At 46.9% G+C, this 23,287-nt stretch overlaps 1 protein-coding gene across 1 annotated transcript in view; it reads right to left on the bottom strand.

Annotated features, from left to right (window-relative positions):
- Nucleotides 1–12,088: 12,088 nt before the first annotated feature.
- The window catches only part of ZC3HC1 (zinc finger C3HC-type containing 1), a 16,873-nt gene continuing 5,674 nt past the window's right edge, over nt 12,089–23,287 (bottom strand). The window contains exons 5-10 of the mRNA XM_029923523.1: nt 19,536–19,663; nt 17,994–18,148; nt 16,765–17,008; nt 15,511–15,723; nt 14,675–14,884; nt 12,089–12,520 (exon numbers count right to left, since the gene is read on the bottom strand). Of these exons, the coding sequence (XP_029779383.1) occupies nt 12,452–12,520; nt 14,675–14,884; nt 15,511–15,723; nt 16,765–17,008; nt 17,994–18,148; nt 19,536–19,663 (1,019 nt within the window). The 3' untranslated portion in view covers nt 12,089–12,451. The remainder of the gene's footprint in view (nt 12,521–14,674; nt 14,885–15,510; nt 15,724–16,764; nt 17,009–17,993; nt 18,149–19,535; nt 19,664–23,287) is intronic.

The raw sequence follows: 23,287 nt of genomic DNA, 5'->3' as shown, positions 1-23,287 counted from the left end.
CTTGGCCCATGCTTTGTTTTATGGGGCTCTTTAGCTCTTTTCTTGGAGGAGAGAGCCACATCCACAGGCCTCTGGGACTGCTGCCTTAAAACGTTGCTTCCCGTGTCTCCTGTCCCACCTACAGTGCCCCCACTTGGCCTTGACGGGCTCCTTTTACCAGCTGAGCCACAGATGGTCCCACCGGTGGAAATCACCTCAAGGCTGTAAACTTCCTCCAGTGCCAGAGAAGGGGCCCAACCTTTCTTCTCGGTCACATCCTTCAGTTTCCCTTACTCGGTGAGTCAGAAAGGGAGTAGGGGATTTTCATTCATATTTTTTTACACTTTTTCTCAAAGTTATTTTTTAGGTCTAATTTTAAAATGTTTTTGTGAGGGGTGCCTGGGTGGCTCAGTTGGCTGAGCATCTTACCCTTGATTTTGGTTCAGGTCACAATCCCAGGGTTGTGGGATGGAGCCCTGCATTGGGTGCAGAGCCTGCTCGGGATTCTCTCTCTCTCTCTGCCCCTCTCCAGCTCATGTGCATGCATGCTCACTCTCTCTCTCTCTCTCTCAAAAAATAAAAATAAAAATAAAAATAAAAATAAAAATAAGGGGTTCCTGGGTGGCTGAGTCGGTTAAGGTTCCGACTTCGGCTCAGGTCAGATCTCACATTCGTGGGTTCGAGCCCCGCGTCAGGCTCTGTGCTGACAGCTAGCTCAGAGCCTGGATCCTGCTTCCTGTTCTGTGTCTTCTTCTCTCTCTCTGCCCCTCCCCCTCTCATGCTCTGTCTCTGTCTGTATCAAAAATAAATAAAATATTAAAAATAAAAATAAAAATAAAAAAGTAAAATAAAAAGTTTTGTGAAATAAAAAGCACCTACTTTCTTCCTCATTTTACCTCAGGAAAACCTGAGGTTGAGCTCGTGGGAGTTGAGCCTGGACCTCAGCTGGCCTGTGGGCTGGCCCGGGTAGTGCTGGGGGGACCTCTGAGTGGGGGACAGGGAACAGCTGGACGGCGAGGCTGGCGGGTGACATGGAGGTGGCAAGGGAGCTGGCGCCCTGGCCGTTCTCTAAGTCCTGGTTTCATCTCTGATCCACGGAGGCGACCTTCCAAAGGCTGGCCCTGAGGCCTCCGCTCTGGTTCTGCTTGCCCCAGAATGAGCCCTGGCCCGGCCAAACTGTCTCGACTTGCTTTCTGGAGGGGGGAGAAGAGGCAGGCTGGGCTGGCACTCCCGGGGTGAGCACGCAGGGGTTCCGGACTCCGGGCAGCCTGCTGGCCCGAGCTCAGGCCCAGGTGGCCGGAGGCTACAGGCTGGATGACTCAGGTAAGCTGTGCTGGACAAACAAGCCAGGCTTCTCCAGCAGGGTGACGACTGTAATTAGCCTTCCTGTCCTCGTTCTGAGGGCGGGCTTGCCGGGCCGGAGCCAGGGCCTGAGGAGACGGGCAGGAATGTGGTTATCTTGGTCTGTGCCTTGTTGCCCAAGATGCTTTCTGATGCTTCTAGAGCTGGGCTTGGAGCTGAGCCAGCAGCACCTGCGTTCCCCGATGACGTCACGGAGGCTGCTACGCTAAAAGAGCCTACTCTGGAGTAAGAGAAATGTGAAGAAACGCTGGTATGTCTCTTTCGCCCAACGCCTGTCCTTTCACTGCTCCCCTCTCTCAGGAGACCCGGGCCAGGCAAACTGGAGAAAATGGAGAACACCGGGCTGGAGCCAGTAGGGGAGCCGAGTGAGTGGTCAGGTACACAGCTAAGGATTATGCCTGCCTTATTTAAATAATACTAAAAAAATTTAGCTACTTTTTTTTTTAAAGGTTTATTCATTTTTCAGAGACAGAGACAGAGCAGGGTGGGGAGGGGCACAGAGAGAGAGAGAGAGAGGGAGACACAGAATCTAAAGCAGGCTCCAAGCTCTGAGCTGTCAGCACAGAGCCCAAAATGGGGCTCGAACTCATGAACTGTCGGATCATGACCTGAGCCGAACTCGATGCTTAACTGAGCCATCAAGGTGCCCCAGCTACATTTTTTTTTGGTATCATTTTTTACATATCTACTTTGCTTCTCAAAACATCCCTATGGTATAGCTACTTGCATTAGCCTCATTTTATAGATGGAGAAACTGGGGCTCGGAGGCACACAGGTGGTAGGCAACGAATCCAGAATTGGAGCCCAGACTCCTGAGCTGGAGCTCACGCTCGTAACTTGCACAATCCTGCCTCCCTTCTGCTGTCATCGGGGTGGACGAGGGGGCGGCACAGGGAACCTCAGGATGCAAGGCCTGGCCCACTCACAACACCCATGTGTGGTCTGGGCTGGCACTCTGGCCTCCAGACTCCTTGTAGAAGCAGAGGTACTGGAGGGGTGACTGGGCCAAAGAGTCTTTGCAACCGGAAGTTCCTAGTTCTACGGCTCCGGTCCACATGGAACAGCACCGAGGAAAGGCCCTGCCTGTCCTCTGAACAGCCCATTGGAATTGTTTACTCCTGATTGTCCAGGGCGGCCTCGAGGGCCTTACATCAGTGCGGTGGCCTGATGCCTCTGACTAATGGAGCAAAGCTGCTTCCCCACTCCATACCTCAGTTTCCCCAATGGATTCAGTGGAGACAATGACCTCTTTGTGCTCGGTGTTCTAGTGAGTCAGGGTTAATTATTATTAGTCACAGGCTTTGGAATCCTGGCAAGAGAAGGGTTATCTGCTGGGTCCAGGCCACACCGTGGCCACGATGACACACCATTCAGGTCCGTGCCCCTAAGAACATGGCCTCAAAGCGTCACTCATGGCTTGCCTAACTTTGTGGGCTGACCCTGAGGTGACCCAGCTCCAAGTGGAAGTCCTCTCAGGAGGGCTACCGCATGTGTGCTGATGTCCCTGCCAATGGCTTATCATCCCCTGGGTTTCCTCTTACAGCTGAATTCCTGTTCCAATCTGCTTCTCATCCATGTTCCTCTCGCCTCTAATCCTGGACACAGGGTCCTAACCCTGACCTTAAGTTTTTTTTTCCTTCTCTGGCTCCTCAATAAACACACTCTCTCTCTCTCTCCCCCTACCGACTCTCCCATGCTTTCAGTCCATCTCCTTTTCCATCTCTGTACAAGCCTATGGTAGAAACAAGGCAGCTTTAGGAACATCAGTTTGGTAGCTAAGTAAGGACAATGGAAGACTGATGCTGAAAATAAAAATAAGCCACTTGAGAAAAGAAGAGCGGCAATGTCTGCCACTGCTGCTCTGTTAGTGATTGGTATAAAGTGGGGAGCCAAGGTTGGTCTTGTCTCTCTGAGAATTCAGAAAGCGTGCAAGAAAGTCAGATGTGGTGCATGCGCGCCATCTAGTGGCCACGGCAGGTACTGCTGCATCACTGCCCCGCACGGAGGCCACACACCTGATCTTGACTCTCAAAGTAGGCTGCCGTGACTTCAGCTCTTCTGGACATAGCATGATGGTTAAGGAGGGGAGATGTTTCTAGTCGCTTAATATCTGGTGAGTCGCCTTTCACTGACATATAATTTCCTTGAATCAACAAAAGGTTTCACACCCACTTTCTTCCCTTATGAGAGGAGTAACTGACATGCACGGAAGACCAAGACCGTGGCACAGCCGGAGGGTCTCAGAGCATAGATGTACCAAGGCACGTCAACAGAAAGGAAAGGGATGATGGACAATGCGGCCCCAACCTAGATGGGAAGGATTAGAAGGACAGAATTCAAGTGGTGGCTCGCTTCTGCATAAGTGGCCTTTTCTTCATTAATGTGGTAAAAACACACATGACACGAAACATACCACCTTAACCATTTTTTAGAGTAAAGTAGTGTTAACCACATGCACATTGTTGTGCATGGTCTCTAGAACTTCTTCATCTTGCACAACTGAAACTCCACACCACTGAACTTCCCCTTTCTCCCAGCACCTGGTAACCACGTTTTGCTTTCTGTTTCTGAGTCTGACTCCTTTAGATGACAGAGGAATCACACACTTTTGTCATTTTGTGATTGGTTTATTTCACCTGGCATATCGTCCTCAAGGTTCATCTGTGTTGTAGTGAGGACAAGATACCCCTCATTTTTAAAAACTGGCTGAATAATATTCCATATTCCATCACATGTTCTTTATGTATTTGTCTGTCCACAGACATTTAGTTTGCTTCCCCCTCTTGGCTATCGTGAATAATGCTGCAACGAACACGGGTGTGTAGCCATTTCTTTTTTAACAGCTACGAAGAGACTCAGCTCAGAAAAGGACTGACGAGAGTCCCCAGTGGAGTGAAGGTGAGCTGAAGGTGAATGGAAGGAAGGGGTGGGGGGAAGAAGGCAGAGCTCCCTCTGTGTCCTTTACCAAAGGATTTAGAACAGGTAACCGTTCTGCCCAGACTATAAACTATGAAAACCGATACCCACTAGGAGCTAGTAAGCTACAAAAAATGGTTTTTGTAGATTTGTTGGCACATAAAATATTTACCACAATGAGGTGATACATTACTTGGCAACTTTCAAGATAAAGCTTTATTATTATTATTCTATCTGTCACTTACTGCTATTACCTCTGTTGTTTCTCATCGACCTTACGGCAAAGGCATACAAAACAGAACAGGAAAAACAACAAAGCATGAAAACTCAGATACCTGGGGTTGGAGAGAACACAGAGTCACCAGAAATCTTTGCTAGGCCACGGACTACTGACTATAGAATCATAAAGACTAAGGAGACAATTAAAAAAAAAAATCCAAAGAACATCACATATCCCATTTTAATACACTAACTTCTCATTCTCTCAAGTTTTCCAGGCGTGGCCATATAAACCACAGCGGAGGTACGCGCCCTTGACCGTTTTCACGTACATCACAAACAACTTTCTGCACCGCATCCGATTTATTACAACAGTCACTCTAATAGTTCAAACTGTGCTCCATTGACTTCTGCTCTGTGGAGTTAATCACTCTTCAAGTGTTAGAAGTTTAAGTTACGTTCATGATAAGTAAGCATATGCTGAACGCCCTCCGATACATCATTTTTCCTCTTCTGAACTACACTCTTGGTTAGGAGGCAGAGAGCAGAGTGTCAGGAAAGCAATGAACTTCTGCTTTAATTTCCTCCCTTGTAAAGTAGAGACAGTAATTGTACTGTCCTCTCAGGCTTCAACGAGGTAAAACAGGTCGTGTATAGAGTGGCGGGCACCAATACCACTTACAGGGAATGATCGCTATCTCTAGCAGTAGTAAATTCAATTTCCAGGGGTCCTCCTGTTCCAGAATGTTCCTCTCCTCTGGCTCAGGTTGCACGAGAGAGGCGGGCCCCAGCTGCAGTCTCTGCTTCTCCAGCCCTTCACAATGGCTCGAAACCCACCCTGCCACCCAGGCACTGGCATGTGCGTTTCCTTCTCCTTTGGTCCCAGTCCGGCTGGACAAGCCTCACTAGGAAGCGGATACGGCAGCGAACAATGACCTTCTTGTCTCTGGGCCGTGGTTTCCTCATGAGAACTGCAGGGTCCTGGAGGTGTACCTGGAACCCCTTCCTGGTCGGACCCTGTATGCTCCTTCTCCCATCCTCTGGAGGGTTGTTCCTCGCCTACTGTGGGAAACAGGCCCCTCCACCCCCCCAGCCCCCTTACGGGGATCGTGGTAGGCTGCTGACCGAAGTGAAGACACAAAGCCGAACAGTGTACTATTACAGCGTCTGAACCTTTGGATCATCTGTTAAACTGCCAAGTCTCCATGGCCTGCTGCTCCTCCCCACAGACCTCCATGCAAACTTGGCTCTTCCTAATTGGCTTTAGGTCCACAGCAGACCAGAGAGGCACCACAGGAAGAAAAACAGCACCCAGCAGCAACCCTTTAGCTGAAGAGCCGAGAGAGAGAGAGAAGAGAGACCGGGAAGCAGACGGAACGAGTGGCCTCTAATTAGAGACGGGGCAGCTCCTTCGGAAGGCATGTAGCGGCCGACCCAGATGACCGCTACATGAAGCCAAAGAAAACCCAGCGTAGGAATAAAACTAAAAATAGCAAGGAAAACTGAGGAGGAAGCGTTTGTACTTTTGCTGCTGGTAGAGCCATACGTGCAGCTGTTTTTGTTGCTAAGACGGAACAGGGTGGGAGGGATTTAAAAGCTGGCTCTGAGGCAGCCACGACTGGCCTCAGGGTTGGACACAGGACGAAAGCCCCCAGGAAAGCCCCCAAACAGCACGTTCCACCTGCTGCGTCGATTATAGTTGGCTAAATTTGAGGAAGAGCCAGACAAAAGACCCACTCTGGATACCGGCGCCCCGTGAGCAGCTGCAAGATGCTCGTTTCAGCTGTGAGGGGCAGAGCTCGCCCTGTGCTCGGGAAAGGGGGATCAAGAGTCACCGTGCTGAGAGCTATCCCAGCTGTATGACCAGGGAAAGGCCAGAAGAGTGTCGGATTTGACTCCAGCTCTGGCACGTTCTAACTGTTCCAATGGCACTTACTGTCAGACGTCATGGAGCTTCGATCTTTCCCTCTGTGAGAACAGCAGCTACTTGGATGGCAAGCACAACCTTTGTTAAAACACGCAATCCTAGAGATCTTGTGGGCAGAAACAGTAAAAAGAGAGTCCGCAGGCAGGGAGGATTGGCCAAACGAGGGAGTCTCAACAACCTGGAATAGCAGGGGGTCTCCAAGATCCGGCCACCCACGCTGATGCTGGCACCAAGACTGCAAAAGAAGGCTCTCACCCGCGAAGTAGCTAGGAAGGCCCTGGAAGTTCCGTTTGCCGGCAGACAACGAACGCAGAGATTACACAGCCCCCTCATAAGCTGCCTGGTGTGGCTCAGACAGCGGGAAAATTCCCTACCGTGATGGTTGATAACGTGACCTTGGAGGGTGGGAAAGCAACAAAAAATGAAATTTTAGGCAATTATCTTTGTAAAAAATATTTATTTTGAGAGAGAGTGAGCATGCACGTAAGGGCAGGAGAGGGTCAGGGAAAGACAGGAAGAGAGAATCCCAAGCAGGCTCCACCAACTCGGGGCTTGATCCCACAACTGTGAGATCACAAGCTGAGCTGATATCAAGAGTCTGGACGCTTAACTGAGCCACCCAGGTGTCCTTAGGTAATTATCTTCTTTAAAAGGGTCTGCCGAAGGGCGCCTGGGTGGCTTGGTCAGTTAAGTGTCCGCCTTCGGCTCAGGTCATGATCTCACGGTTTGTGAGTTTGAGCCCTGCATCAGGCTCTGTGCTGACAGCTCTGAGCCTGGAGCCTGCTTCCAATTTGTGTGTGTCTCCCTCTCTGCCCCTCCCCTGCTCTTGTTCTGTCTCTCTCTCTCTTCAAAACTAAATTAAAAAAAAAATTTTTAGGGGCGCCTAGGTGGCTCAGTCGGTTAAGCGTCCGACTTCAGCACAGGTCAGATCTCACGTTCGTGAGTTCTCACGTGCTGACGGCTAGCTCAGAGCCTGGAGCCTGCTTCCAGTTCTGTGTCTCCTTCTCTCTCTGCCCCTCCCCCTCTCATGCTCTGTCTCTCTCTGTATAAAAAAATAAATAAAACATTAAAAAAAAATAAAAAACAAACAAAAACAATTTTTTAAGGATGTGCCGAAAGAAGAAACACTGGTATTTTCAAGATTTTAAGTAATCTGTACATCCAACATGGGGCTCAAACTTACAACCCTAAGATCAAATTGCATGCTCTACCAACTGAGCCCGAAAAATTGTATTTTCAAATAAAAAATCAAATCATGGGGGTTATGTGTGCGTGTGTGTGTGTGGGGGGGTAGGTCTGGGTGGCTCAGTCGGTTTAGTGCCCAGACTCTTGATTTTATGCTCAGCTCACAATCTTGTTGTTGCGGGTTCAAGCCCTGTGTCAGGCTCTGTGCTGGCGATGTGGAGCCTCCTTGGGGTTCTCTCTCCCTCTCTGTCCCTCCCCTGCTCACGCTGTGTCTCTCTCTCTCTCAAAATAAATAAACTCTAAAAATTTTTTTTAAATAATTAAATCAGGGAAAGTGGGTTTCTAGAGAGGCCATCAACCAAAAAGAGTTACAGGAAGAACTCGCAAGAGGACCGAGAGTAACAGCCCAGGGTGAAACGATGTCCTAACGTGTGGAAGAGAACAGCGGCTTTGTGAAGAAGCTCATGAGCTCAATGCCGTCTTCGTCAGTCAGGGTTCTCCGGGAAACTAACCAGTACTATATGTTTATAAATTTATAAATACATAAATAATATATAAACAAAAAATAAATACAAATAGATAAGAAATCTCTCTGTGTGTGTAATAATGTATATTACTTGTATGTTTATAAATTTATAAATATATAGTACTGGTTTGGCTTCCCTGGAGAACCCTGACTGATAGACACATGCACATGTGCGTGCGCACAGGATTTATGATGGGAGCTGGCCCACACGACCACAGAGGCCGAGGAGTCCCCTGCTCTGTCTCGCACGAGCCGGAGGCCAAGGAAAGCTGCTGCTACAGCTCTAATCCAAGCCTGAAGGCCCGAGAACCAGGAGGTCCGAGGTCCACGAACAGAAAATGAATGTCGTGGCTCAAGCGAAAAGCATTCACCCTTCCCCCGTATTTGTTCTGTTCAAGCCCCCAGGGGACTGGATGATCCCCACTGGCACTGGTGAGGGTGGTCTTTACCTCTTCACCAATTCCAAAGTGAATCTCTTCCGGACACACCCCACAGGCAGGTCCAGCACGACTGTTTGGCCTGCTCTCTGGGCGTCCCTCGGCCCAGTTAGGCTGACACATGCAGTTAATCGTCACGCCGTCTGAGAACACCCTTGACCACTTGGAAGTGCACTCGGTCTGGCCTAGTAGTGGACGCACCAGAAAGTCGCAGGTAGCCTCAGGCCTCGGGGACGCAGTCACAGGGGCTGACAAGGCGGATGGCTTCACTGCGCGCAGCTCTCTAGACGGCAGACATCTGAAACAATGACCTTGACTCCAACATACTGAATGCTCTTCTTCTGTCCTCTGGAACCTCATTTCTAGGCAGATACTAAACTCAAAATGTCAAAAGATACAACTATTTTCTTCCTTCCCCACCTGGATTCTTGATCCTGAATGGCTGGCCACAGACCTTGAGGTCCCCTGATTCCTCCATTTCCTTCACGCCCTGACTGTTCATGTTGAAGTTGTCCTGACATTGCCGTCAGGCCATCCACTGTCCCTGCCATCTCCCCTAATGCGTGCTATCCACACACGCCGCCATTATCTTCCTAAGCACAAGTGTCATTTCCCTGCTCAAAAACTCTTCAATGGTTTCCCTTTTCCACAGAATCAAGACCACACTCCTCAGTGTAACATACAAGACTTCTAATAAGCCCAAGTTTTATTCTCTTTTCCTCTCTCTTCTATTCCTCAGCCACAGAACACCTGCTCTTCCAGGAACATGTGAAATTCTGCTCATTTGCTCACAACATTCCTTTAGCCTCAAATGTCCTTATTTCATTAAGTGTCAGGCAGTTTCAAGTGATGAGATCATAAACAAGACAGACAATGGGGCGCCTGGCTGGCTCGGTTGGTAAAGCATGTGACTCTTGATCTTGGGGTCAGGAGTCTGAGCCCCATGTGTGGGGGTAGAGTTTACTAAAAAAAAAAAAAAAAAAAAAAAAGAGGGTCAAGATCCTAGTCCTCACAGAGCCTGTATCTCCCACTCATCTCCAAGTCCCGCTCAAATCTATACCTTCCTGAAAATTCTCTCCAATTCCATACATGAGAATTTATTTTTTTAAATAGGCGCTGCGCCCAGTGTGGGGCTTGAACTCACAACCCTGAGATCAGAGAGTCACATGCTCTACCAACTGAGCCGGCCAGGCGCCCATTGCTTTTTTTCTAGTAATTCTTCCAGAGTATTGACCACTCTGTCTTGTGCAACAGATGCATATAAATGTTAACTTTCAGCCTGGGTGATAAACTCCTCCAGGGGCAGGAAGCAGGCAGCGCTTTACCTCTGCATTATGCAAGGGCTTGTGGAGGGCCTTGCACATGCAGGAGACTGAGTGTTTCTTGAATTGCAGAGAGTCTATCCCAACACACACACACACACCAACTTGTGGAACATTGTCTACTTTAAAGAAATGTGACTACTTGGAGGGAACTGCAGTGAGGGGCTCGTGGGTGATCAGTCGGTTGAGCATCCAACTCTTGATTTCGACTCAGGTCATGATCTTGCCATTCGCCCGCATTGGGCTCTGTGTGGACAGCGTGGTGCTTGCTCTGCTTCTCTCAAAATAAACAAACATTTAAAAAATACTCTCTTGGGGCACCTGGGTGGCTCAAACATCTGATTTTTTTATTTAAAAAAATTTTTTTAATGTTTATTTTTGAGGTAGACACAAGAGTGCCAGCAGGGGAGGAGCAGAGAAAGAGGGAGACAGAGAATCCCAAGCAGGCTCCAGGGTCTGAGCTGGCAGCACAGAGCCCGACCTGGGGGCTCGAACACATGAGCTTCGAGATCATGACTTGAGCTTAAGTCAAATGCTTAACCTACTAAGCCACCCATGTGCCCCAGTCTGATTCTTGATTTCGGTTCAGGTCATGATCTCATGGTTCATGAGTTCAAGCCCCACATCGGGCTCGTGTTGACAGCGCTTGGGATTCTCTCTCCTTCTCTCTCTCTGCTCCTCCCCCACTCATGTGTGTGTATGTGTGCTCTCTCAAAATAAATAAACTTAGAAAGATTAAAAAAAATTTCTCTCTCTCCCTCTACCCCTCCCTAGATCACAAGTGTATGCACTCTCTCTCTCTCTCTCTCAAAAAAAAAAAAAAAAGTGCAGTGGAAAGACTCTTTAAAACATTTACCCACATTACTATAACTGGAATTAGGGCTGCAGTCCCTTAAAGACCTTGGGTTAGTGGTCCTACGCCACTCCTGAAGTGGTGACCTAGAGGACAGGAGCTTCCAGAGAGCAGACTGCAAACTCACTCAGTCACCCGCTGGCAAGGGGCCTGCACCCTGTGCCCAAAGGCTCATTTCCGTGAATGTCAGGGAGCTGCCCGGAAGCGTGCCTGTCTAAGGGACCACAGGGGCTGACAGTGCATACTCACGCCCAAGGCAAAAGAGCACCCCTTACAGAATAACCTGGAAGGAGTCTCTCCTGGCCTCAGCCACTGACAGATGCTCCATCTAGAAGAGATAGCAACATAATTTACCCTCTTAAAAATTAAGACTGAAAAATGACAAATTAAAAGACCTGACATGCATAAAAAAAGTGACTGTCCATCAGACTAAAGAGATTTATGTACCCCCATGATCCTGAATTGGATTGTTTAGACAAACCAAGAACATTGGGAACACCCAGGAATTTTGCAGATGGACTGGGTATTAGATGATGTGAAGAGATTATTAGTTTTTGTTGGGTAAAGAAAATTTCAAAAATGTATTTAAACATGGAAACTGAAGTTTAGCAGGGGTAGAATATTTGGAGGTCTTATTTTCTTTAAAATACTTGAGTATAAAAGTGAGATATAATCGGTTAAGTGTCCAACTTTGGCTCAGGTCATGATCTCGCAGTTCATGAGTTCGAGTCCTGCGTGGGGCTCTGTGTGGACAGCTCAGAGCCTGGAGCCTGCTTCAGATTCTGGGTCTTCCCTTCTCTCTGCACCCCCCACCCCCCATTCTCTGTCTCTCTCCCAAAAATAAACAAACATTAAAGAAAAATTTTTTAAAAAGTGAGTCATAAAACCAAACACAGTTACTAAAAGAAAATATGACCTTTCAGAGAACAACTACTTTCTCTAGCTTTCGTGGTCCTTTTATCAGTGGGCAGTCTTAGTTGGATGGGGCAGGTCAGGGTCGATCTTCTCCACCACAGAGACTGATGCTGGCCAGCAGCAGTGGAGGTGCCGGAGGGCCCACGCGGGGGAGCCATGTGCTAGGAGGGCACAGGGAGAGAAGGACCTTGCTCCCTTATCCTAGTCACTCTGTTATCTGCAAAGTGAACAGAGAACAGGGACAGCCTGCCACTCACTGTGACACGTCAGGAGATCTCCTGGTGACATGACGCACACCCGCTGGCTTAGAAACATCTCTCTGACTAGAATCGCCAGTAAATTTCAGGCTTTGCAGCCTGATTCTGCTTACGGCTCCGCTGATGTTTCCTCAGCGTCTGCCTTGTTTAAAACCACCCAGAGGCATGGAGAAACACGACTCTCCAGCAGTAAGAATCTGAATGAATACTTTATTAACACATATGGTCATATTCCTGGGACAGAAGCGTCTTCAAAACACCGACCCGTACTAAAAGACACTAACAGTGCTCAAGTCCTCGGTACCCCATGTAGCTGAACAACTCCACACTCCCCAGCAGAACCAGGCTTGCTGTCCTTCACCTGTCCGATCCCGGCACGGAAACAGGCTTCCCTCGGGCACACACAGAGGGACACTGCCTTTTACAAGGACAGGGGTCCGTATGATTAAACCCGAATGGAGAAAAACTTAGCGTTGGCTGACCAAAAGGGAATTCAGACTTTATTTCTCAAAGTCACTCATTCCGCTTCTCTCCAGGAAGGGCTGGCATATCTTCAGGATGAGCATAAGGATTCCCACTGCCGGAATATTCGGAAAACCTTCCTTGATTTCTCAGAGAGACTCTATAGGTAGAAAAGCTCATTATTAGAGATTAAATTCTCTTATAGAGATGAAAAATGGGTGACAGCATTAAGGCTTGGTCTGTGAATTCCTCCCACAATGATCTAAGTATGTCTAGGACTGAGTAAAACCGATTTCACATTACCTGTTACTTTATATTGTATACAAAATATGCACCTAAAACCAGACTAAAAACCAAGAGGCCTGCGTTCTCCTGTTACACTGCTGCTCACACGCTCTGAGTGTCAGACACACGGCTTGCATCCGCCCTCCAAGTATCTGCATCTGTCCTCACCTTTGTATGCGAGGCTGACACTTCTGACCCACCATCAGCACAGCGTACATATCACACCGGTTCCCATCCATGGTGCCGAATTGGCCCTAGTTCATGATTTCTTGTGAACAAAGATTCACATTCATGTGATACCTCGCTTGGGTTAACAGTATAATCCAAGGCCAAGGAGTAAAATAAAGTTAAATGACTCTTTTGAGTTTAAACTATGACCCTGGCCTTCTCAGCTTCATTTTTAGCCAGTAGAGCTAATAATAGGAAGACTCTCACTGCCACTGGATCATGCCTAGGAAGTGATCTGAGATTCTGAGAAATGGTGTTACAGGGAGACAAAGCAATTCACTAGAAGATAAAAGTTCTCAGTCAATCAGAACACGCCGACTCTCCCAGCCGTGGAGAGGCACCATAAAGAGCGCAGGGTCTCAGTGAGAACATAAACAATAATCCAGCAAGATAACCCGTAAAGTTACTTCCAGTTTCTGACATCACTTGACATTTTCACGGTTTTCTCATCCTCTTTGTGGATGAGTGTCTCAATAAAATAAAAGTCCCAGGCTGGGGGTCAGGGAGGGGGAGTGTGAGCTCTTGCTAATGACAGAGGGAATTCAGTTAATACAGTGATAAAGTTAAAAGGAACTTAAGTTGCAAAACAACACAAACTTTTTTCTAACATGAAGATCCTTTCTGTAGCCTCATTAAGCGCTGAACTTCCCAGTCACAACAGCTGTGGGAAGGTTAAAAGACAAAATACCAAAAGGGATCTTAAAAGTCCTGGAACCCAGGGTCAATTATGAGGCCAACTTTTTCCACTACAGAAACAAAAAACCCCATAAAAAACCCTGTGGGATTTCTTGTTAGTAAGACAGTGACAGAGGGGAGTCAATAAAAATGGCCAGTACACTATTTCATGAAGATCTAGGCGGAAGAATTTACGTGCAGACATCTGTCTTCACATAGCTTTATGTATTTTCAAAAGGTTTTAAAGTGGAAAAACGTAGATTTTTCTTCCTGCGGAAAAACCTGGAAAGCCTTTATTTGCAGATTTATTAAGGGCACGGATGTGCGTCCTTGGGCTCGCTGTCACTGTCTCCAATAGAATCCCATGACCCTACTGAACTGCGGACCTGGGTACTGGCAAGTATTATTTTACTTTGTCCTTGGAGACTACGGAGATCAGAAACTATTCTATTTATACCTTACTAGCAATAAGGAAAATTTGGGAAGGAGCCAGCAAAGGAAAGAGACCCCAGTTTCCATGATTCCTTAACGCCCACCATCCTATCACTCCCATCCGTACGCAGAGCAAACACGTGCCCGGTCTTCTCAGCTGTCACGACGGGTGTGCATCTGCCCACGTGTGCAAGTAGCAGCTATCACTACGGCAGGGGCTTTGCTGGGGCTCAGCGCGCCAGTCTGCGGCCGTGGAGGAGAGCCAGGTGACATGCCCACCTCGAGGAAGGCCAACTGTAGTCTTGGGGTCAGGGCCCAGTGCTCAGACGGCCAAGTTAGCTGGCCAGGCTCCACGTGCAAGTGACAGCAACAGACAGAAAAAGCAGCTGGTGTGCAACATGAGGCCGGAGCAGCTGCCTCTCTCTGCACCTCGTTCTGGTTCTGTATCCCTTTCTTCCTTTTTATCACGTTAGCTGAGAAGACAAAGAATTTACCAGAATCTGATGCAATGCCAAATGCTGAACTGCAGGAAGACTGAATCAGTTCCACGCCTGCTCTTGAGGACAAACCAGACTCAGTCTAACCTGACGCACGAGAGCCAAGGGCAGGCGGGGTGCTAATTACAGGACCGGCCCCCGCCTCTCACCCCACAAACAGCGGGCGCTGCGCACACAGAGGCAGCCGCTCATCTCACCATGGAGTCCGGGTCAGCTGGCTGGCTGCACTGTTTCTGGGCCAGCAGGATGGCCAGCACGGCCTTCCAGCCTGGCTCTGCCGGGGCACTGGCAGCTGCCTCCGTTCGGCCATCATCCTCCCTGGCATCGTGGCCACGTGTGACCTTCACCCAAGGGCACCAGTCTCTATGCTGAGAGGTGGGATCAAAGAAGCTTCGGGAAGATGTGTCCTGGGAGGAGGAAAAGAAATCATGCTGGTCAATCCAGGGAGGCACTGCTCTGAGCTGTCCAGTTCAGTGTCTCACAACTGCCCACATTTCCAGCTTGACGCCTCCTTTAAACACTGCCAGGGTTGGGGCGCCTGGGCAGCTCAGCTGGTTAAGCATCTGACGCTGGTGCAGGTCGTGATCTCACGGTTCATGAGTTTAATCCCCACATCGGGCTCTATGCTGTCAGTGCAGAGCCGGCTTGGGATCCTCTGTCTCCCCCTCTTTTTCTGTCCCTCCCTGGCTTGTGCTCTCTCTCACAAAATAAATAAATAAACTTAAAAAAATATTTAAGCACGGTCCATGTGGTGCCCACTCTCTTTTTATATTCTTTCATTCCCTCTGTTAAACCAACAGCACCGAGCAGGTCCGCCCCGTCGCCTTGCCAGCCCCACGTGCATGAAACAGTCACTCCCTCTCCGGAATCCGCCCCAAAGAACCGAATGACAAGCCTCTTCCATTTTTCTCCTGTTGGTCACCCAACTATCTCATCGTGAAACTTATTCACGCTGTCTTCTCATCGCCACAGGACCACACTGGCCTCTGTGCTGCGCAGGGAGGGCCGGGCCTCCCCACGCAGGTGGACTCACCAGGCTGCTGGAGGAGCAGAGGCGAGCCCGCTTGGCTCTCCGGAGAGGGCTGGACGGTACTTCCAGGCCACTGCTGTCTCCGGTGCCCATGCTTCGGGTCACAGGACGAGTTCTGGTGGCGGGGCTAGCGGCCTCCTGCTCAGGACGGTCAACGGGACTGGAAGAGTCCCAGCTCCGGGCTCGAGAGACGATGGGGCCTGGACTCCTTTCAGCCTGAAGGAGAGAGGAGGTAAGAGAAGTACAGCAACGGTGTAAACGACCAGGGCCTGAAAAACTACTTCTAGAAGTGGGTGAAAAGGGGTACTTTACAGTTTAAAGCGTAAGAATTTACTTTCCGAACTGTCAACATACCTAAACTCTCCAAAAAAGAATAGATTTTTATACAAAATCATGAATCAGCTTCTGCATTGCAACTGGTGAATAAAAACATGCAGTATTTTGACCAATGTGGTCAGAACTGAAGCTTACCCACCTGCATTAATCGCCAACTTTCCCATCACAACACTTTTGGCAAAAATGCTTGTTCTTTTTTTTAATTTAATGATTATTTATTTATTTAGAGACTGCGTGACACAGAAAGCATGCATGAGCAGGGGGAGATGCAGAGAAAGAGGGAGACAGAATCCCAAGCAGGTTCCTCGCTGTCAGAGCAGAGGCTGATGCGGGACTCGGTCTCATGAACCGCTGAGATCATGACCTGAGCCCATATCAGGGGTGAGAAGCTTAACCAACTGAGACATCCAGCCACCCCAAGAATGCTCTGATTTATTTTATTATTTTAAATATTTATTTATTTTTGAGAGACAGAAGGAGACAGAGCATAAGCAGGGAAGGGGCAGAGAGAGAGGGAGACACAGAATCTGAAGCAGGCTCCAGGCTCTGAGCTGTCAGCATAGTGCCCAATGAGGGGCTTGAACTCATGAGCCCTGAGATTATGACCTGAGCCGAAGTCAGACGCGCAAGTTGGACTGAGTTACCAGGAGCCTGCAAGAACGCTGCTTTTATGTTTTTTTATTTTTGAAAGACAGAGAGAGAGAGACAATGTAAGCAGGGGAGGGTGAGAGAGGGAGACACAGAATCTGAAGCAGGCTCCAGGCTCAGAGCTGTCAGCACAGAGCCTGAAGCGGGACTCAAACTCACAAACCGTGAGATCATGACCTGAGCCGAAGCTGGACACTTAACCGACTGAGCCACCCAGGCGCCGCAACGCTGCTTTTAAAAAGGCCACCTCAAACAAGCCAATTAAGTCGATACCTGCTCTGAGCCGGGGGAAAATGCGGCATCCTGGCTCCGAGTCATCATCCTCCGAGGAGATTCAGGCACCAGAGTGCAGCGCTCCGCCCGCCCCTCAGGCCCTTGGACGGGGGAGCTGGTCAGGCCGAATGAGGCGTCCAGGTCGGTCACGGAGGACTCCATCTGCTGGAAGCCCCAGAGCCCCACCTTCCTCGTGCACTGGGAACAGGTTATCAAGGAGAGCTGCACGGGTTCCAGAGAAGAACTAGGTGGGAAGAGAAAAGACGGTTTTCTCAAAAGGTAACATTTCTAAGGGACTAAGTGTAATCATTTGGGAGAATGCTTTATCTCATCAAATAAATCTCTGGAACAGTCCAGTGGATTGGGAATTGTGTCGTCTCAGGGCCCCTGTCCTCTGACCTCAGGACCCCAACTCCAACGTCTCTCACAAAGTCTCTACACAAAGACTAAGGGTCTTGGTGTCATCTCTAAGGCAGGAACATATTAAAGGTTGTTTATAAATTTCTCCTGTTCCTTTTAAATGAAAATATTCCTGGGGCAGCTGGCTGGCTCAGTCAGAAGAGCAGGTGATTTCTGATCTCTGGGTTGTGAGTTCAAGCCCCACAATGGGTATAGAGAGTATTTAAATAAACCTTAAAATAAGTTTAAAAAGTCCTTTATCTATCAAAGAATGCGTATTTAAGGTAAATCAAGATTGGTTCAAACAGTTTTTTTTAATGTAAATATTTTAAGTAATCTCTGCATTCAACATGGGGCTCAAACTCACAACTCTGAGATCAAGAGTCGAATCCTCTACCAACCGGGCCAGCCAGGCGTCCCAGTTCCAACAGTGCTCTATCTCAGAAGGAGTCTATGCTAAATTGAGCAGCTGGAAGAAAAACACCAACACGGAGGCTCAGAGGACTCTAGCTTGGTAATTTTTATGAACTCAACTGATTTTTCTTCCTTTCTATCAATAGAAAGGAGCTTCACTGCTTACGGGAGCACAAATTCCCAGCTGGGAAGTGACAGTAAGAAACATAAACCAAAAAACCCAAAGTTCAAGTGTGTCCAAGAATTCCCGAGTTCTAACTCTGGAACTGTTACTGATTCATATCACCCCCTCCTCACCCCCTCGGGTTTTCTCTGTGTGCTTTGCTGACAGGAAAGCTACATGACCTCCAAATACTATCAGTGATAGATGTAAACCAGTGTACGACGCTGTCCAAGTTCACGTCGCCCTGACTGACCCGCAAGCCCAGCCGCACAGAGAGAGAACACAGGCTGTGATGTGCACTTGGATGTCTGAGCCGCATCTGCTTGCAGCTTTTCTCTCGTCCGCTCGGTGATCAAGTTCATCCTCAAGCAGGTGCAGAAGAAGACTGAGCTTGTCTTCTGTCAAGCACTGTGGAGGAGCCAAGGTGGCAAACTTAAATTTCCAACCACAAAAATGACATATAATGATGTACTTAGACGGTACAAGGCAAAAATCATGAACAAAATGCCAAACATGAAGACATTAAGGAAGGCTTACTTCTAGGACAGGGCTAAGGTATTACACAGAAGCTTCCTGAATTGCCCTGGATCTAGCGATTGAGAAAGGAAATAGTGTTCCTAGAACTACTAAATCTTTTCTTGGTACTAATTTATTTCCAATTTACCTATTGCAGGGGCACCTGGGTAGCTCCATCAGTTGGGCGCCCGAGTATTGATTTTGGCTCAGGTCATGATTTCACAGTTCGTGGGATTGAGTCCCTTGTTGGGCTCCATGCTGACATGAGAAGCCTGCTTGGGATTCTCTCTCTCCTTTCAGTCACTCCCCCACCTCACTCTCTCAGAATAAGTAAATTAACTTAAAAAAATCAATTTACAAGGGTGTATGGGTGGCTCGGTCATTTAGGCATCTTACTCCTGATTCCAGCTCAGATCATGATCTCGAGATTGGTGAGACTGGGTTCTGTGCTGACAGCGAGGAGCCTCCTAGGGATTTTCTTTTTCCCCCTCTCTCTGCCCTTTCCCTGCACGTGTGCACTCTTTCTCTCCCCAAAATAGCAATTTACCAATTGCAGATTTTCTCTCAAACCTGTAAACTTCAAACCAAAATAGGGAAAACTGATTACTATTTGTATCTTGACCTGACGCTAAATTTACTTCTTGACAAAACAAGAGCTTGCCAAGGTCTTTACTTTTGTACTAAGAACAAGAAAGAATGGACAGTGTGGAAAAAAAAGCTGCCTTGGCTTGGGACAGGGAAATTTAAAATAGGCACAGAGGTTAATACTTTGGATGAAATCCAAACGGCCTCTCAACTTGAAGAAACAAAAGAATAGCTTCTATTTCCTACAATAAAGCTTGTCTTTGGTGTGTGCGGGGTGATGAAAACAGGCCGCTAGATATTCTGTTTCAAAGTAAAGACAAGGCAGAGCATTTCTAATTTCCACTCACAGGGGAGAAGGGAGTTTGTAACTCCTCCTGTAGTATTTTGGGAAATGATAAGCAATAAACCATATGAAGTCACATTTCAGTATCTTCTGTTACACAGTTTAGGTGACAACTCAAGATAAAATTAGAGTGTATGCCATTTAAAGAATCATATCTAGAAGTTTCGATGGCACCAATTTACTTAACTCTCAATAGCTGTCCTTCTAGTGGAGACGGAAACAGTTCAGTTGGGGAAAAACAAGTAGTTTTCTTCACAGCAATCTGAATCCTCTGGTCATTTAAACAAATGCTTCATGTACAATTGCTAGTGACAACTGAAGGCCACTGTAGCCTAGCTAAGAAAAACTCACCATAGTTTTCAAGTCCTCTGGCCTCAGGGAAGGCAGCTGGAGGTCCAAGTGACACAGGCTTTGAAAACGATCTAGGAATTCACTAACAAGAACAGCAGGCTCATCCAACGGCAACATCCCAAATCGATCTGCGGACAAGGTAAACTGGAAGATCATATTGGCGTAAATTGTAAAAAGTAAAAGACGTGACTGGAACAACAGGGGACAGGTACTGATAAAACTCCTCAAGTATTTGAAGATATTAAGAATTAATGATTTCCTTTGACGGAGCTGTGATAATTTTCGGAATATGTTTTAAAAAGTAGATTCTCAAGAAAGGTGTCTCGGAAGCAGTCAGGTCTAAGCTGAACGTGAAGACCAACAACAGTGTGTAAAAGCAAAGGCCCAAAGGACGGCACAGGTGCGGAGTTTCTAAACAGTTCCACAGACTGGGACCCAGTGTGCCTGTGGGGAAAGGAGGAGGAGATGGGGTTAAAGTGTAGAGAGCAACTAGAAGACGATTTTACTAACGTATGTGATGAGAAGTTACTGAAAGATGTTCTTAAAGGAGGAAGTGGTATTATAGATAATATGCAGTAGTTTAGAGTAGAGATCATAAGGGGTCCACTGAGATACAAAAAAATAAGCTCAGCAGACATTAAAGTGATCTAAGGTAATAATCCCTGCAAGATACTGGGGTCATAATGATGGAGAGAAGGAGCACCAAATGTTATAAAGCTCTTAATGATATATTAAACTTCATACTGTAAGAAAAATAGGACATAGTAATATTTAGTGTCATATTGGGATAATGAATATAAACTCATGATGTTGAATAGAAATCTAGCAGTGATGGTTTCACGAGCCCAGAAGCATGTCAAGTTACCAAAATGCGTGCCTAATACGTGCAGTTTATTTTATGTCAATTATTCCTCAAGAAGGCTGTTTAAAAAAAGGTCCGGGGAGGGGTGCTGGGTGGCTCAGTCAGTTAAGGGTCCAACTTTTGATTTTGGCTTAGGTCATGATCTCACAGTTGTGAGACTGAGCTCCATGTGGGGCTCTGTGCTGGGTCAGGCTCCGAGCTGAACATGGAGCCTGCTTAAGAATCTCTTACTTTCCCTCTGCCCCTTCCCCACCTGCACACATATATGCGCATTCTTGCTCTCTCAAAAAAAAAAAATAAATAAAAACAAAAAAAAAGAAAGAAAAGAAAAGAAAGGGGCACCCAGGTGGCTCAGTCCTTTAAGCATCCAACTTTGGCCCAGGTCATGATCTCAGTTTGAGGCTTTGTGCAAACAGTGGCGTAGAACCTGCTTCGAATCCTATCTCCTTCTCTCTCTGCCTCTCCCCTGCATGCACTCTCTCTCTCAAAAATAAACATAAAAAAAAGAAAGAAAGAAAAATCTCTTTTCCAGTTTTATTATTAAGAGAGACAGAGGCGCCTGGGTGGCTGACTCTTGATTTGGGCTCACGTCATGATTTCACAGTTCATGAGTTCAAGCCCCACATTAGGCTGTGTGCTGACTGTGCTGAGGCTGCTTGGGATTTTCTCTCTCCCCGCCTCTCTCTGCCCCTCTTTCTCTCTCTCTCAAAATAAGTAATAAATAAAAACTTAAAAAAAAAAAAAGAGGTACAAAAGCAGTAACAATAGCACCTTTGTCCACCATTAATTATATCATTAACAACCAGATTTTGGTCTCTAATATTATTAAATATTATCAAACTATTTAAACTTGTTGCAAGTAATTAAGTATGTCAAAAATAGATGCCATCAATTTAAAAAGATATATCATTTCACAAGGAACATCTGATTATAAAAAACTAAGATCAACAAAAAAGGTATGGATTTTACAACATCAAATGAGGTTTAACAATAAAAAGGAAATGTTCTGATGACCAGTGGCTCAGGTTTGACAAAACATAGGAGGAAAAAAACAGATCCCAATGCCCTTCTGATCACCTTCTAATTTAAGGTTTGATCTGATTCCTACAATCCTAAGAAAATACCAGTAAAAACTGATGAAGGCAAAAGAGCAACCAGAAGAAATACCCATCGTGAAAGTGGCTTAATGTAAATTAAAATATATGTTTTATAATTTACATATGTTTCTGATCTATTCCAGTGTTTGATATGTTCAAAATAAGCAGTCTAGTGAATTAGTAATTATTTGAAATGTTTAAAGGGATTTAGTTATGTGTGTAATTACTGGTAAACACTAGGAAAAAACTACCTAAAAAACTGGACTTACTAGATATGCTTAATAAATAAAAGCATTAAAGTATAGACAGTTGTAAGTGTTCCTTTCTTCACACTGAAGTCTCCTGAATGTGGAAGAACCAAACGAAGGGATGGTATAACTGAAAGGTCACGCTGGAGACTTAGGAGGTAAGATGGACAGGACCAGGTGGTGGTGACAGGGAAGAGCATCTAAGGTGACTTCCAGGTTTCTGGCTAGGGACAGCTGGTGGGGAGGTCAGTACCAGTTACCAAGATGGAGAACACAGAAGATGAGAAGCAAGTTTTAGGTGTAAAATTCAGTTTTGTGTGTGTTGAATTCCAGGTCTGTGCAGCAAGATATTACATGGAAATGTTTAGAAGGCAGTTGGAAATGAGTCAAGCTCAAAAGAGAGGTCTGGATAGGAGTCAGAGGTCTGCAAGCAGCGGCAGCTGAAGTAAGGAATAGGACCAAGAAAGCCGAGTGCATGGTCCTGGGCAGATCTTAAAAAGCTGGCCTGGATTCATGGAGAGATGATTCATAGCCTCAAGGAACGAATGTAGAAATGGCTGGGCCAACAGCAGAAATTCCTGTTACTGCTATCTTCACTTTAAAAATGTTACTCTTGGGGCGCCTGGGTGGCTCAGTCGGTTAAGCGTTGGGCTTCGGCTCAGGTCATGATATCTCAGTTTGTGAGTTTGAGCCCCGCGTCGGGCTCTGTGCTGACAACTCAGAGCCTGGAGCCTGCCTTCGGATTCTGTGTGTGTGTCTCTCTCTCTCTCTGCCCCTCCCTTGTTCACTTTCTGTCTCTCTCTCAAAAATAAATAAAGATTAAAAAAAGTTTTTAAACATTAAAAAAAATGTTATTCTTGAGGTGTCTGAGTGGCTCAGTCGGTTGGGTGATCGACTTCACTCAGGTCATGATTTCACAGATCATGATTTCAAGTCCCACGTCAGGCTCTGCACTGACAGCTCAGAGCCTGGAGCCTGCTTTGGATTCTGTCTCCCTCTCTCTCTGCCCCTACCCCACTCACATTCTGTCTCTCGGTCTCTCTCTCAAAAATGAATAAACATTAAAAAATTTTTTAAATAAATAAAAACTTTTGAAAAGTGTTATTTCTTGGGGCGCCTGGGTGGTTCAGTCAGTTAAGCATCTCACTCTTGATTTCGGCTCAGGTCACAATCTCACAGTCTGTGGGTTCAAGCCCTGTATTAGGAGGAGAGTCTGCTTGGGATTCTCCCTGCCCCTCCCCTGTTTGCTTGCTCTTTCAAAATAAATAAATAAACCTAAAAAATTTTAAAAATTCATTTCTTAATAGTCCCTTTTATCATCTCTTCGTCTGTCAGTAGATGGCACCCTATGGACACTTTCAATCTATTTTTTTCTTCTTAGTGGTTATTCATGGAATATTCCCAGGCGTCAGTGACCCTAGAATTAGCCTGAGTTGTCCTACTGAAATCAAAAAGCATACATGGCACTAATGTCTGGTCAAGCATGAAGTTTTGCACCTGGTCTTGGTGAGCCCTCCAGAAGGCTCTACTGTAGACGTTACTCTG

This window comes from Suricata suricatta, chromosome 2 (genome assembly GCF_006229205.1).
Source record: "Suricata suricatta isolate VVHF042 chromosome 2, meerkat_22Aug2017_6uvM2_HiC, whole genome shotgun sequence".
In the NCBI taxonomy this organism is placed as follows: domain Eukaryota; kingdom Metazoa; phylum Chordata; class Mammalia; order Carnivora; family Herpestidae; genus Suricata; species Suricata suricatta.
Note: the sequence above shows the minus strand (reverse complement) of the source record. Positions and strands in the feature narration are given on the sequence as shown.